At 28.8% G+C, this 17,564-nt stretch overlaps 1 protein-coding gene across 4 annotated transcripts in view; it reads right to left on the bottom strand.

Annotated features, from left to right (window-relative positions):
* Window positions 1-6,092: 6,092 nt before the first annotated feature.
* The window catches only part of LOC106665709 (E3 ubiquitin-protein ligase CBL-B), a 52,602-nt gene continuing 41,130 nt past the window's right edge, over window positions 6,093-17,564 (bottom strand). Inside the window, exons 2-13 of one of the 4 annotated variants that reach the window (XM_024229333.1) lie at window positions 16,824-16,970; window positions 16,622-16,753; window positions 16,406-16,543; window positions 16,130-16,349; window positions 15,486-15,629; window positions 10,732-10,782; window positions 9,406-9,489; window positions 7,695-7,896; window positions 7,339-7,620; window positions 7,048-7,150; window positions 6,805-6,977; window positions 6,093-6,717 (exon numbers count right to left, since the gene is read on the bottom strand). In XM_024229333.1, the coding sequence (XP_024085101.1) occupies window positions 6,614-6,717; window positions 6,805-6,977; window positions 7,048-7,150; window positions 7,339-7,620; window positions 7,695-7,896; window positions 9,406-9,489; window positions 10,732-10,782; window positions 15,486-15,629; window positions 16,130-16,349; window positions 16,406-16,543; window positions 16,622-16,753; window positions 16,824-16,970 (1,780 nt within the window). In that variant the 3' untranslated portion in view covers window positions 6,093-6,613. Of the gene's footprint in view, window positions 6,718-6,804; window positions 6,978-7,047; window positions 7,151-7,338; window positions 7,642-7,694; window positions 7,897-9,405; window positions 9,490-10,731; window positions 10,783-15,485; window positions 15,630-16,129; window positions 16,350-16,405; window positions 16,544-16,621; window positions 16,754-16,823; window positions 16,971-17,564 lie in introns of all 4 variants that reach the window. The other 3 variants (XM_024229334.1, XM_024229332.1, XM_014392347.2) reach the window with 3 other exon arrangements.

Here is a 17,564-nt window from a genome sequence, read left to right on the forward strand (position 1 = left end):
AAATTTATTTTTAAATTAATGCCAATTTTGGTGAAAAAGTTGGGATTCAGGCTATGTTATTTATTGTATGTATATTTTGATTAATAGAATATGATAAAATGATTTACTACAATATTTATTTTATTAATTCAGATTTTTATTATAGAAAGTAATTTTATAAATTTCCATATGAGAAATAGAACAAAATTGACAATTTATGTTGTCCATATATTAAATTTTTATTATTGGTGTGAACCAATTTTGAGAAAAATATGTAAATAGTCTTTATTTCATAAATTGTATGAACGTTAAGGAAATAAACTGTAGTCTTATAAAGATAAAAAGAATTAAGAATGAAATTGTATTTATGTATTGTCCATAATTAGATAATTTAGATATTATTTAAATGATAGATTTTTGATTGTCATCTGTCAACAGAATGAAATAAATTAACTACTTTTTTTGAGAAAAAAGAAAATGTAAAAAAAAAATAGTTTTAAACATTTGTGATTGATTACATATATTTTCCCTTTACAAATTTCTCCTTGAGTCAAACTGGTTTTAATTTTTATCTAACTGTAGGTAAAGTCACTGTATGTTATAAGAATCATGTAAATACAAAATTTTGTGGTTATTTAATAAAACTTGTTCTCATTACATCCCATTGTCTAAGTGAACTTTCTTTCATAAAATTTAGCATATAACTTCCAACTCGTAGACCAACAGAAACTGAAAGTGCATGTTTCTTTTCTTATTGAATAATACTAATTGGTACTATTTTGTCGTCTGATATTCCTAAGATAAAAATTAATTCAAAAACAAAACGAAAATTTAAATTGTTTTTAATGAACGAATTTTGGTTATAATCTTATTGGTCAGTCAAGACTCAAGACAGACTTCAGCATCACAGGAATCACTAAAGATAGAAATTTTTTGTTTTGCAAATTTACTCTCCAAACCTCAACCCTTGAATAAATAATTATTCAGAAATCGTGTGATGCGGTCTGGTGTTATGTAGGTTTCAGAAAAACATTTTCTTTATCGTGCCAACGTTACGATCTTTATTGAGATCATCTTCAGGGCCTGGGATATATTTTGCATTGTATAAATTCACTTTTTCACTGAAGATGATCTCAATAAAGATCGAAACGTTGGCATGATAAAGAAAATGTTTTTCTGAAACCTACATCACATCAGACCGCATCTCACGATTTCTGAATAATTATCGATTAACGGTCACTAATCACCACACATTTCTACACCTGAATAAATTAAACCTTTGGTTAGTGCTATCTGACTGCATAAACTACTTAGAACATTTATGATCATCTTGGCCTGTTAACTAAATAACTAAAAATGGCAAGTTTTTTGTTTTGCAAGTTGTTTCATCAAATTATGAGCCATTGCAGACAGGTTAAATTATTGGCTGACAGAATTGTCTGATTCGGTTGCAGTCACCCACACTAGGCCAACTTAACCATTTTGGTGGTGTATAGACTGTTCAATATAAAAAGCCAAAAAATTTCTTATACGTGTTGCAAGTCAAAGCTGCAGTGGATGGATGCTTTTATAATAAAATCTATCACAAATCTCATTGGTTAAAACGTTTAAAATTATTATAAATGTAATCCGAGACAAGGGTCTCGGTAGCCGAGTGGTTAAGGTGTCAAGACTGTGTTTGTACATCCTGCGGTCATGGGTTCAATTCCATCTGAACTTCTAATTTTTTTCTGACGCCTATGGGGCTCGATGGCCACAATTGACAAAATTGTCATGGCGCTCATCAATGGAAGATCTAAGGAGGGATCGGATCTCAGCGACCATGAATTTGCTCCCAACCCCTTCAAAAATAAATTTCTTCAATGGAAGAACACAGGGGGCTCAAATTGTGTTGCAAGCCCCCCAAAAATGGAGCCAGGAAAGAAGTACAATAAGCTGTATACTACAGCTGCAGTGCTCAGGGGAACTCCAGTTCCTGGTATCCATTAGAAAAAAAAATCCAAGACATGTCTTAATTTCGCAGTGGTGAATCCGGTAATTTCAATTTCTTTGGCAATAGCACTAAAGCTTTTGCAAGTTTCAAGTAATGTTTCAACTTGAAAGGAATGATTCATAATTTGAACAGAAGTCAAAACTGGATGGGATTTTGAATGGATCAAACTTTAGTTGATTAACCAGAGTTGATTAACAAAACTTGAATCGTTCAAACACTCCTTAAAAGGAATAAGGACTGTTTTATTACATATGGATGTCTTGTGTTTCTTTGTGTATATTGAGAATGAATGTATTTATTTATTAGCGTGAATTTGTAGTGTGAGAGGGTTGAAGGCAGATTATCAAGTACTCCACCAGCCTGAGTGAAAATCTGGAATAGGGCACATATAGGCTGCGAGAAGTGATAGGTAGGATAGGCTCTATATGTGTGTGCGTGTGGGTAGCTGAGCTTATATAAATTAGTAATCAGTTAATTAAAAGTCTAGTGTGCGATGTGTCTAATTTGGAAAATAATAAAAAAAGGACTTGACTGACAAAAGAACAGACTAACAATTATGATTATGCAAATACTAAATTGCAACTGGCAAAAATTGGCAGTACCAGTGGCAAATAATAGTTTTGTAAAAACTACCATTGCATGCTTCTTCTACTTTTATCATATTTGTTTACATTGGAGGTTTGTGGTGCTCCTCATAAAAACCAAACTGCCAAAAAACTTTTTTTATTTGAAAGACATCACTGTATCTTGTATATTGTGTTTCTGCATGTATGTACGAGCTTAGTGAAACGTTTTAAATTAAACAGGATGAAGAAAAAATCTAAGGTTATTTCATTGTCTCATGTTTCTATAATTTTATTTGAACGTTCACAGTACTTACAGTTGTATCAGACCTTTTTATGGAAATTTTTTTGTCATTACATGTCCAATTTGAAAGGAATTGCACTTTAAGGTCTGCCAAACATTTTGGAAAACTAAATTTGTACATTTCAAAATATGTGTGCAGCATTTACATCTTATGCAAATTATTTTTAAGTTGACAAATTAGTTCATAACAACTGTTCTTTTTGGAATTTAAATAGAGTAAATTTACATCACAAAAAATATTGTTCGTACAAAAAAATATAAGTAATTTTCCATTTTTAGTTAAACAATTTGTTTTACAGTGGGACAATTTAAATTTTGAACAGTGGATTAAATTCAATTAAAAAAATCAATATTCCCATAAAATGGAAGGATTATCCTTACAAAACTGTCCTTTCGTTTCAAATACATATTCTATGTTTAAAAGTTTTGATTCTGTATTTTTATTATGGGAAAGGCAATCATTGTTATATTCTATTAGAAAATATGTAGAAAAAAATGTAAAAACACATTCTGCAACATTGCTTATTTACTTTTAAAATGTAATGTTTTTAATTATATTTAACCATACAATTTGTACTCTGTAACATTGTATAAAAAATAATAAAATTAATAACAAAAAGAAGTTTTTTCAAGTGACTTTGGCAATTTCCTTTCTATTATATAATAAAAAAATGCCTATCACAATGCATTATAGAAAAACTAACACTCATTAAACATATCATTACAATAATTTATTGCTTATTTAATTGTAGGTAATTTAGCTTGATTACAACATTTAAATTTTTTTTTACTAATTGTTATTGTAATATTAATAAAAACCATTGATGTAGTTGTACAAGAAAATGTTAATTTAGAACTTTTCTTAATACATTAGTGAAACAGCTTTCTTTTCCAACTTACCATTGCAATTTTACAACACAGATATTAAAATTTCAAGTTATCAAAAGAAAAACCATCAGAAATGTTCAGACTTTATACTAATTTTCAATCTTCAAAACTGCTTTTGAAAAAGATCTTCAATCGCTTATAAAATCTCTCAAACAAGATAGTTTCCTTTAAGAAATTTGTAAAACTTTTAACATTTTATCGTAAAGAGGTAATTATAACAAGATGTAAAAGTGGATTTTGTAAAAAGGGCTTCAAATTCAACTTGCAAATATAGCTTCTTCGTTACCTTTTTATTTTTAAAAAATATAGTTGATCAATTTGATAACGTTAAATTCATTTTAATCAGTCAAGCAAACCTCGTGGTTTTCCTACAAAAAATTCTTGCAACAGACACTGAACGGTTCAATAAATAAAAGCAACAGAATGACTAGAATTCAAAGCTCTTTTCAGCATACACAATAATACTAAAATATCGAAAAGTACAATTTTTCACCAATTCCATGGGAAAGAAATAATTATAAATGACCTTTTGAAAAAATTGATTTGGTTAAATTATTAGTAAAAAATATCATCTTTCAAATTTTATAGTTGAGAGTAATGTTTTTGTTAATTTTTATTTTGAAATAATTTCTCCCAAAAATACAATATGGCTAATTTTATTTTTTAAATAAAGTTCTATTCATGTAGTGCACCTAGAGACTATTCTAATTATCAAACATGGAATTGTTCTAGATTAGTATTTTATACAAGGAAATAGGTACAATCAACTTATTTATACATATTTTTTATTTTAATATATACACTCTTATATCCAGAATAAATAAATGTTAAAAATACCAATCAGCCAATTTTCTGATGTCTCACATTTTCTTATAGCGCTAATATTGCATTAAATGTCTAAACGAATATGAGAATAAACAGGTAAGTAGAAAAATTTACACTATTAACAATTTCTCTTTATATAAATACTCTCAAAATATACTGTCAGAAAATTGGCTATGGGATTTTTGTTCTCTCTATGTTCACATTTAAAATTTTTTGAAAGATTATCTTCTTTTTATTTGCATCAAAGTAATGTAGTATATGTATAAGTAGGCAATACACATAATCCAAATAGATAAAAATAGTTTATATATATATTTATTTATGAATTAAAAATATATTTTGCTTTACATTACATTCAAACTTTTTGTTTAAAACATTTTGATCACAATATTCTCAGTTAAAATAGGGTAACTATATAACTTTGGTAGTATTGTCAAAAAACAAAAAAGGAAAATTTGGACCACTTAAAAATTATAAAGGAATATAACGACACAATACATAGATATGTTTGTACAAAATTTACCGAAAGTGGTGTTGATGTCTTGCTTAATTATATCATCTATAATATTGTTTTCTTTTAAGCAAAGCCTGGGTACAAAGAAAAATAATCAAATAAAAAAAATAATAAAAAAATAAAAACAAAACAACAAATTCATGTTAGCATTTCAATATGATTGTCATCAGAACTGTTGTAAATCATCATACATAATCATGATATTTTTTCTTATACTATTTTAAAATGATTAAAAATGTTGAGTCTTTCATTAATTAAAAAATTTATTGATTTGCAAAGTAATAATATAAGCTGTGATTTTTTTATAAACATTATAATGCTAAAAATGTTTTCTACTTTATTTTTATACAGCTTACTTGAGATACAAAATTCTTTTTTTCTGTGAACATAAACATTTGTAACATTTTTTCTCTTGCAAAATAAATGTCGAAAGTTAATCATAGTTTAATTTAAAAAATTGGCGAAAACAATTTTTTCAAGATAATCTAATAATCAAATTAATAAATTTTTATAGTGGGTACCAATAAATTTAGGTCTACAATTTTTAAAGGCTAAATAGACATTTAAGAAACTACTTCAAAAATGGTCATTTGAAAGTAAAATAACATTTTTTTTAAATAGCTCTCAAGCTTTTCTATCTTCAAAAACAGTCTTTACTTCACAATTCAAGCTCTTGTTTCAATTCGTAACAGTGAAAGAACATTTCGTGTATCCCTTTTCGTTAATGCCGGGTCTACACAAAATTCAGTTTACCGGGAGAAAAAAAATCTTGATGATTGACTCAAACCACCATCGTACTCGATGCAAAGGCTTTAATTGACCAATCTGCCGGCAGTTCATCAATCCTTGGACCTTCAATTGTAATTACACAATCGTATATTTAATATAATATAGTTTTGTTCAAGGACATTTGGCATAATTACATCAACATTAAACTTCAATTTTTAAAAAGCGTTCGAAGGCTTGATTTAAAAATAAAAATTTGAAATAAATATATCAAAATAAGATTATTGAAATGACTAAAATGAACTTTTTATTTATTATAATATTATTAATTTATAATAATATTTGTATTAAAATTATGAATGGCCATTAGGACCGACTTCAATTTCATTGTCTTGCAATCAAATTCAGCATCACCACTTTAGGAAAGTTCACAATTGAATTATTAAAACAATTCGATTTCTAAAAATATTACTTACACAATTTTTTTAAGAAATTAAAACGTTCAGCTAATAATTAACACCTAGGTAAAAACCTCAAAAGATAAAACCTGAAATATATGTTTACATTAAAACACAGAAAAAAAGAAGAAGAACGTCAGGAATGATTCCTTTCTGTGAATTAATAATTCACACACGATCAAGATGAATTTGTGAAAATATAATAATGTTTATTTACATTAAAACAAAAACATGTACACACACTTTATATTTATATTAATAAGTCTGTTTTATATTATTTTCTTGTCGATAATTAAAAAAATTAGGTCATTATAGGAAATTAAATAATGAAATTTTTTACATAATTTAGAAATTGTCAAATTTTTAAGATGTCTGCTTGGCAACAAATTCGTGTAAAATGTCCCAAGCCATCGCAACATCATTCCTTGTTATTCCAAGAGCCCTTATTACAGCTTCTTGAGCATAGCCTACATTAAAAATAATAATAATGATAATTAAAAAGAATTAAATTAAAAGTTAAATTATTAGAATTGTTAAAAATGTGCCAAACTTACCTTCTGAAGTTAACTTAGCAATGTGGTCCATATTTAGATTTTCATATGGAGACATTGATGTTGGATCAGGCGATAACCTTACAATTGACGAGTTGCTCGTTGCTGAAGCTGTCGACTCTACTGAAGATCCTCGAGAAGGAATTGGTTTACATAAATCTACGACTAGTCTTGTACTAGAAAATAAAACATTCTTAGCAAATGACCTTTTTATTGATGTTTACTAAGACAATTTAGGTTGTTTACCTTGCATCCGATATGGGAGATTTCACATGATGAGTCGAAACCGTGGGTAGAAGTTCTACACTAGTTGTTGCACAGTATACCGGCTTAACCATTGTAATCTTACCTAATAAAACAAGATAATTGAAATACTATTTGCAATTTTAGTATTCAGTTTTGAAATTGTCTATTGTATTTATAAGTTTTACTTGTTTGCAGAAAGGAAAATTTAGAAGTTAATAGTATACTACCTCTAATGTCTCATCAATGTTAGTCTAATTGTATAAGAAGGTTCATGCATACTAGACTACTAACCAGGCATAATTATGGTGTTTTCATAACTTGCTTCTTCAGTTATATTTGCTAATTCGGCATAATGGACTTGGGGTTGTAGCAGGGCTGACGATGGAGGAGTTGGTGAGGAATGAACCGGCATCGGTGGCAAAGGTTTAAACAACATGTCTGCAGAACCCCGCCTTTCAACTCCCGTACTGAACACAGGTGTTGTTTGAGATTTGCAGGGTAGCTGTTGATTTATCATAGCAGGTGAAAGTGAGGGACATGACTGCACTCTACTCTCCATGCTCATCCTTCCTTCTACCAAGTTATAACGAGAATCTTAAACATACAAAAATTGAACAAAAAGAAGAAAAAACTTTTTAGCTACTCACTATGCTTAATCATACCTTCTGTGGTGGAAGTAGATTGGTGCTGGACTTGGGAATAAGGTGTGACAGGCGGTGGCGGAGGAGCATCTTCTTTAGGAACTGACATTATGGGAAGTGGTGGCGATCTTCTAGGTGGCACAGGAGGTGCAGGCCTTCTCGCCATGTGAGGAGAGCCTCTTGGAGAAATCATAGGACTTCGCCCACCCTAAAAAAACACACACAAAAAAAAAAACGGTTTATTTATGTTAAGAAAGTAAATATAATTATCCATTATACATTTTTTATATTAAAATACTTTAACTAGAAAAGCTACACAAATGATGAAAAATGATACCAAGCAAACAAATATTTTAAATACTGTAATAAAGGTAGAAATTGTTTTATTTTCATTTTTTAAACATATATGAATATGACAAAATGCCCTAGATACTCAGCATATACATGAAAATTAATTAAGAAACCCATAGAATTTTTAATCTAATAAAATAAATAAGGGAGCTGTGGCCATGTTAGGATTGAGTTGGTTTTGAAGTAAATTCGAGAGTCTGTAAAAAATTTAAATATGCCAATCTGTAGACATATTTAAGATTGTTTTGCCTTGATGATGACATTAAAATAGGCCGAAAGCTTGGCAGTAACAAATGAATTTGCTTTTTTTTCAAGGCCTTACCTTGATCCAAAGTGTTTGTTTGTGAAAAGTCATTACTTCTAACATTGAAAAAAGAAATAAAACAGCAAATTGTAGGATTTTTTTTTTTTAAGTTGTTCATGTACTTGTAGATTGAGTTTCTTTTATGAACTTAACTATTAGTTATTGCTTTTATTTCAAACATCTGCATTTTGAAATTTCCACTTCTCATCCTCAGTGACCACCTTCCGTGAATCTGGAAGAATGTGCCAGTCCCAAAATATAGACAATTTTTGGAATAAAAACAATAAGAGGATGTTAAGTTTCATAAAAAAAACCTGATATAGAAATAAAACATTTGTATCTTGCTCATCCCCAATCCTTGCTTGCAAATTCTCAAAGGCTTTGTTTGACCAGATAATTTAAAAAATCACACAGACAAATCACAAAATGTGGCAAAATGCTAAAATACATTTGACAGAAAAATGTAGCAATGATAAATGTACACACCTCAAAATGTACCACAAAGAGATTTTGCCTGCAGACAATATACCAGTATTTTATCTTGCTAATTCTGTAAATAATTTTCTGACACACCTTTTTGCAACTATTATTAAAAATATTTGTTCCCCAATGAAAAACATTTTGTGGATTTTCCTCCTGGTGTCTGCGGAACAACATATGGTTTATTTCTGATCATTTTAGTTTGCCAATCCTCTCTGTTCAGGTCCATCAAGCGGATTTTCAGATACTTCAGAGTTGGCTTATGAAAAGACCCAACAATAAAGATGAAGAAAAGACTAAATACATCTAATAGGCCAAAACAGTAAGGTAGGCAGACCAAAATGATTGAAAACAACCAAACTACTAAAAGAATTTTATTCTTAAATTTTATGTAAATGAGTTACTTGGTCAATTTCTATGCTTTGAGACACACCACTGAAGGTGAAATGTCAACATGAATAGTGACAAATCTGCCAAAAACAGGTATGATTGGAGGTGATAAAGCTACAGGTCTTAGCTGCATTTTTATTTGTTATTTTGTGTGATAAACACTTAATTTTAAAACATATAACTTAAACTTACCCGGCTATCAAAGGGATCGCATCTAGGGGAAAGTGACAATGCCTGAAGGCTTGTGTGGTTGTGGTTCCACAAAAGTGCCATATCCTGTAACAGAATTTCAAATAGGCTGTAGCACTACTATTAAAAAACTGCTTAAAACTATTGGAAATTAAAAGATTTGGAAACAATTTTTATAGACATTTTCTAGTGTATTACATGCACAGTTGTCTTATTGTTTAATTTTAAAAAAAGTTTACTGTTTGCTTAGTGCTTACTGGCAAAGTTACTAATTATTAAATTAGTACTAATTTACTAATTGTTTTAAAGATGTGTTATTCTCAAATTTTTGTTTTTTAATTTAATTTGGTAGTGGAAAATTAACTGTAAATTGGAAATGTACTGAAGCAAAAATAAAATTGAAATAAATATAAAATCCATATTTGCTTAGTGGACATAATGACCATACTAATTATTCCAATTAATTATCCATTTTATCTAAGGTTTTTGGTTGAAATGAAAAATTAGTGCCACAAATGGGATTTGAACCCGCAACCTTTGGCTCAATTTGCCACTGCTCTAACCGCTTGAGCTATCATGATAACTAGCAATGAAATCACACCAACTAAAGTTACAATAGCTCAAGTGATTAGAGCAGCGGCTTATTGAGCCGAAGGTCATGGGTTCGAATCCCACTCGTGGCACTGATTTTTCATCTCAATCAAAAACCTTAGATAAAAAGAATAATTAATTAGAATAATGAATATAAAATGTTTTAAATGTATATTTGCAAAATAAAAAGGAAACATGCAAGTTTCACCCAGTAAATAGTTGTTTCTTTAATTAAAATTAAAACCAAGCTACATGAAAATAAAGTAAATAGTAAACCAGTAATTGATTTAATTATACAATCAACTTGTAACCAGGCTACAATGAGAAGGGTAAATAATTGCATTATTTGTGCTTGAAATAAATATTTTTACTGGATAATATTCACTGACAAGAACAATTTTCTATTATATTTGTTCAGCTTGGGTTTTAAGGCCAATAATAAAAAAGGATAGGATTTCATGCTTCAAAAATCTAATTAAGCTAGGTAATCTGCACCAAAAGCTATCATAATTGAATAAGCAGAAAATGTGTGGTGTTTTATTCATTCTTTCCATTTTTAATTTTACTGTTGCAAATAACAAAACTTACATATTTAAGTATTTTTTTGAAATCGGCTTCAATGGTTTTTTCTCTTGATAATGGGTTTAAGTAGTTGATTTTTATCGAAACAATTGAAATCACACCAAAAAGAAGTGAATGGTGTAATAGAAAAGAGTTGGTAAAATGTAATTAACATACCCTTCGATGCCGTCGGCATTTCCTCTTTGACCACCTTCGCCTTTGATACACCTCAAGTGTGAATGAAAAAGCAAAAATGTGCAAAGGTCAATGTGAAACTCCGCAAATGAAAAGCACAATTTACATCATTTAGCTTTTTTCAAGTAAAATATTTCTTAAAAGTGTGTAAAAACTTAATTTTCAGAGTGACAAAACTACTTTATGACAGTAGCGAACATCTTAAAAATTAACAAATGACATGAAATTTGATTAAATATGATACACAGACTGAGAACCAACATTATGTTCCAATATAAGAAACATAAAAGTAAAGGTTTTTCAGAAAATTAGGTGTTATAATTATCAATTAAATTTTTAAAAAAGCGGTTACTCTGTCTTTTGTTTTAATTTATTTCCCGTCTTACATAACTTACAACAATGCATATACATAAATAAATAAAATTAATATCAAATTTGAAGTTTTAAATACATCCAAATTATTAATTGCAGATAGCAATCGGTATGAAAAGGAGTTTTTTGCCAGAAAAAAAGGTAATATTCTAAAAAAGTATAGTTTTGTAGATATAAATAACAAAGGTAATGAAAACTAATTATTCCAAAAGAATATAAATAAAAATATTTTCTCCAGTCATATTGTTTATTAAATATATAATATTCGCCATAATCGCTCAGGGAACCATTTTTAATTTTTATTTTATCATTGTGGTATGCACTCGGATTGTCAATTAATCTAAAATTATCGTTGAGATAATTCGGTTAAAGTGATATATTATTTATCTTTATGGACCACAGTGATAATTGTCTACGTATTGTAAATGACATAATAATTTCCTGAAACAAAACATTTTTAGCCTGATTGTCCCTCGTCATTGTGATCTGCTTATTTTTGCCTACTTCACCTGTCAGTAACATATTGACATTTTGCCACTTTTAGGGGTTGGTCTGGTGTGTTATTCTGTCTAGCACGCTTTTTTCTCATTTAAGAGACAAAACTAGCGAAAATCAGCAGACCAGGATAATCAAACTACAGTTCTTTATATCACAGATCTCACCACGTTTCCATTTCTTTCTTTACAATTCTTTAATGGCTTTTTGAATTAAGCAAAGTAAGATTATTATAATTAATCACTATATTTCATGGTCCTATTGACCAAATAACGTCTTTCAATTAATTAATTTTTTTATGTAACATACTGGTTGAAATGAAAAAGTTAGTGTCACGAGAAGGACACTGACTTCTTCATTTCAACCAATACCTTACATAAAAAGATTAATTAATTGAAAGAAATTATAATTAATGTTTCAAAAGATGTTTTTTGAGGGGATTCCAGTTGAACCCACAACCGCAAGGTCTGTAACGAGTCAGGCTGCCACCCAATCTACTTGACCACCACCATACTCGTTTTAACACTTGATATATCTTCACAATACTGAAGATCGCAAAGTGCTGAAATGCACCTGACAGACTAAGCCAGTCAAAATATGCAGATCAAAATGATCGGAAATGACCAAATTACTTAATAATTATCTGATTTTTGTGTAATCCATAGTGTATTTACCTAAAACACACTGAATCATTTACGCTTAATAATAATACAAAAAACAGCAACCAAATTACAAATATTTTGACAATTTGGTTTTTAAAATTCTTTATATCATTTTAACCAGGAGAAACCAAAGGACCCTTGGACCTCTTTGCATTTGTTATATTTAGTTAAAACCAAAAGGATAACTCCTCAGGATAAACAAACAAAGATTAATTACATTAAATACATTTAAGATTTCACATTCATATAAATCCTGCCACCAACAAATTCTTTAAAAAAAAAATTATCTGGTTTAATCTGTCAAAAAAAAATTAATCTATACTTTTGCAATTTTGCCACTTTATGATTGGCATACCTATTGCCATGACATCGTAAATGAAAACAATTGAGAGTTTCAGAATGTGTCTTAAATTTTGCACTGTTTATCAATTCAGGTTTGCCATCGTAGTTTAGTTTTATGTAAATTTGTTCATGCGCACTTGTGTATGATTATAATTATGAAATGTCAGGCCGTTTTTTCATGCTTCACAAGCTCGTGCTACATAGTGCGTACAACAAAAATATTAATAAAAAAATAATAATAATAAAATAAAAAAAAGAAGTCAAAGTCTTTGGTGAAAACAGAAGACAAAAATCAATTCAAGCAAGTTCAGGAAGAAATCTCAAAATATAAATCAATCTAATCCATAAGTTGAAAACTAATCCATTATTCCAGGTTTAATATTGTTTCATTTTATAAATATAATAACAAAAAATATATTTTTTGAGGAGAGAAAAAATATCAATGACCTACCTTTAAAATTTTCAATTTCAATAATAAAATGGTAATTTAACAGGCACGGTTAAAAACGTTTAAACTTATAAGACCTGTTATATAATAAATTATTTCAGCTCGTTGTGCCTTTAGCAAAAATAAATTGTTCTCTCCCTATCTTTCTTTGTTCAAAAACCTATTATTAACAAAATGAAAATTGTGGTTCCAATTTAAGATAGGTATATGAAATCTTTTTATTTTATTCTTCCACTTACTAAACATATATACATATTAAAAATACAGTTATTTAAATAAACCCTTGATTGCACAAATAAAATAATACTAAGTTACAATTTCTATTTACAATTACAATGATAATAGTAATCACTCATATCAATTTATCAACACCTTTAAGTAAAGATTTCAACATTTTATGTACATAATCACAATTTATTAAAACAATAGAAATAACTTTCGACTTCCGTCTTTTATTATGCAGTTAATAATATCGGGGACAAATAAAAAATAAAAATAATAATTTAGAGCAAATAAAATGCATTGTCTAAATAAACATGCATTAACAAAATATACAATAATGTTTCACTAATTCCACCAATACATCACTTTAAACATATACCTAGTTGTAATGGAGCATACAGAATTTTTTCTTTTCTTTGTTGTACAAAATAAAAAAAATTTGGAGTAAAAATTTTGAAAATAGATAAGCCAAAATCCTGAAATCCATCATACCTAAATAAATGATATCTTCAAAACAAAAATCAAAAACTTTAAAAGACTAGAAAAAATTTATCACAGCAACACCAGCATTACCTTAAATTTTCACAAATCTGAAAATATATGGAAGATGGGCATATTTTGGCAATTAAATCTTCTATTAATTTTGAGCGTAATGTTGTCCATTGACTGTTAAAAAAAATTATTATAAATCAGACATAAAAGAATGTAAGCTTTTGAACTAGTAGACAGATTTACCAATTTATAGATTGCATCAATAATTGTCTGATTTATTATGGTATTAATTTGTTTAATGATCAATAAGGGATTTTCATTTTTAAATTTATTGCAGAATTTTAACATTGTCTTGTTTTGTTTGACATTTTTGCAAAATTAAAAGTTCTTGTTTTGTCTAAAATTGCACCTTGTTTATAACAATTGAAAACTTTCAATTTTTTGAACCAATTTAGAAGTTAAAATAAGTAATGTAAATGAAAAATGTTGATGGTTTTTCATCTCTACCTAAAATTAACAAATGATTCCATGCATCAAAATAACAGTACTTCCAATTTCAGAATCTGGCAAATAGATTTTCAAAAAAAGAAAAAAAATTAAATATAGTTTTGGCACCTATATTCTATCTCCACAAGCAATTAGTTCTGTGGAATGAATTAACAAAATGAATGTTTAAAAAAATTAACTAAAGGTAAATTTAAAGAGAAAAAAAAATGTAGCAAAACATTCTGGATGACAAGCAGGCAGTGCGAGTGGGGAAATGTGCACTTGCAAATCTGGATTGTTTATGTATTATCAATTCTAAATGATTAGAAAAAAAAGAAGCAATCTCACATATTAAATAAAATATAAGTTACAAAAATGCTCATAGCTTGACATGACACAACATTCTTTGTGAGTGCTTTTAGCATGATTTCAGGCTGAGAAAAATTTGAATTCAATCAAATTTGAATTAATAAAATGGGATATGACAGAAAGGATTAAAATAAAATAAAAAATTCTCAGCAAGAAATTGTACAAAGGAAAAATAATAATAAAATTGTAAAATGAAAAAAAAAAAAAAAAAAAAAAACATTCTGTGGCAATTGCTCATTGGTATAATCTATGTACATTGTGATATTTATAAATAATTAAATATCCATTTTAGAGCAATGTTGAAAGACTCAAGTGAGAAACAATACTCGATTTTAGTTATTTATAAACAAAAATAAAAAGCAATAAATAAATTACTAATTATGAATGACTTTTTAATGCATTATAACTGACAATAAGTTACAAATGTAAATTTTTTATAAAAGAAAATAACTTTCAAAAGTACAGAATTTTGAAATTTAAAGTATGGTTACAATCAAATAAATGAGTGAAAATCCTTATGATTTTATGTGTACAAATGTATTATGAACAAGAGAAAATGCATTCAAAAGTCAATTCAAAAAATTTAGTAAAGTTATCTTAATAAATTAGTCAAGGAGCAATTGTACAAGAATTTTGTTAGTTAAACACACTTTAGAAAATGCACTTTTGTTGGGTCTTAAAAAAAGTAGTAAAAGGAAAATACAACTTTTATGTATAGCAAGGAAAATAAATATATAAGAAAAGGAAATTGTCGGGTTGTTTAAATTGTGATTAAAACAATTGCTGGTTTTGAATTTTAAGTGGAAGGAACATGTAGATATGTGAGGTCACTACAACTTTTCGTGTACCTCATCGTCATCCTCCTCCGCTACGTAAGAAGCGGGTAAACTGCCGGCTTTGTGCTGTCGCTTTGGATCAAAAGGATCGACCACAATTTGTTCAGTGCCTTTGATCTCCGCCCGGCAAAATGGACAACCCTGACCTTCTGAATCCTGAACAATAACAAAAAAAAATCTAATCAGCTCTTAGCCAATGTGTACAATAATTTAAAGTAGATAATAAAATTAATATGTTTTAACTTAATTTGACTAGATTTGGAAGTCGGAGCATTATAATTCTGTGATTTTCTTTTTAAAGGAATATTCCAACTAGGATTAATTATAGTTACTAACTCAAAATAATAAAATAAGTTCCACAATTTATTAATTGTCATTAACTGTTTTATTTCGGAGATTTAAACAATGGGATAATGTGAGAGGGGAGTTGTTAAATATATAAATGGATTGGAAACAAATATTGGAGAGAATAGCAAAACATTTAACATAAAACAAAACAATAGATAGCACGCTAATTCCATAATATTAACTCTGAATGATAATGAACTATTCCCTTAACCCTAGCTCCCCACTCAATGGCCACTAGCTCGCAGCGCTACTTTGTCTATCTAAAAAGTTGCAAACGCTAGAAAATTTTACAGGATTATTGAACAAACCTGCCACGAAGTGAGGCAAGGAGTACAGAGGAGGTGGCCACATGGTTCTATTCTCACGTCTTTATCGTTCTCTGCACAAATTTTGCATAACTGGAACGTTGAACCCATTTCACAGTACAGTTCATATTGCTCTTGGGTGACTTTGATATGGTCTTCAGGTGTAGACTGGACCGCCCATGACAGATCAGGATTTACATTTCGCCCATCAGGGTATAAATAACTAAAAACATATTAATTAACTTTTTAATATGATAAAGAATAATATAAATTACTTACAATCCTTCTCTATAACCGTCTAAAAGAGCTTGACATAAGGACTTGTTTTGAGGTATCGTTTGCAATATATCGCCATCTGCTGTTACATACCCAATAGCCCATTGGCCTAACCTTGTACAACTTAGTCTAAAAACATAACTAAAAAACATACAAAAGTAATATTAGAGTTTTTTTAAAACTTAAATGGTTGAAAAATATTTGTAAATATATTTATACCTTCCAGGTTTACTTATGTATTTATGTAACCTTGCTTTGACCTCGTCGTAAGTAAGAAAAGCTACATAACCTGGATGGGTAACTGCAAGGATTTGCCAGTTCCTCAATAACGAAGTCCAGGGTTGAAACAATCTGGAAAAATAATTTAATGAAAAGCGTAAAAAAAAAACTGATGACCGAGAAAAAGAAAAGTACTACCTACCTTGTAAATACATCAAACTCAAAATTTGATATGTAGTCATTGCATGTCAGATCAATAGTGGATTTCAAAGCCATGGCTTCTAATCCAGAACTAATGGGGTGGACTTCGTTCAAGACCTGCCTGAACACTTTCCAGGGCGCTAGAGTGCTGTAAAAAAATAAATCAAAATAAGTACACACAGGCATATATATTTTAATTTATTTTATATTATGATTTGTGAGCTAAAAATCGAAATAAAAATCTATTTCTCATTATAAATTTTTTTAACCAACCAACTTTACGAAAACAACACCCAATTTAAATAACTCGTAAAGCTTGACTTGAAATACATATCTAAAAGGCACAATTGATGATGCCATATTTACAAAAGAGTAAACCTGATTGATTAGGTGAGGTTTGATTGATGGTCTACACATTTTTTTTTATACTCATCCATCTTTCTCCCAGTTCCTAATCCAATGAGTGGTCCCTTTCCATTTCCGTCCACGACAAACAACTGCTCTTCATTATTTAATGAGCGAATAAATCGTTAAGAATTTGGTAACAAAAACCGAGTTGAAAATGGTAATATTATTGCTTTAATGTTCAGATGAATGAATTAAAATTGAATCTTGCTATTAACCACTAATAGTTAAAATGTGAGCATATGTCTGATATTTTATAAGCTATTAATTATCTATTATTATTATTTTAATTTAAAACAGAACAATTTGGTGCTGGTACAATGAAAGTTTTCTCAAG

This window comes from Cimex lectularius, unplaced genomic scaffold (genome assembly GCF_000648675.2).
Source record: "Cimex lectularius strain Harlan isolate CLEC.00 unplaced genomic scaffold, Clec_2.1 scaffold324, whole genome shotgun sequence".
Lineage (NCBI taxonomy): Eukaryota > Metazoa > Arthropoda > Insecta > Hemiptera > Cimicidae > Cimex > Cimex lectularius.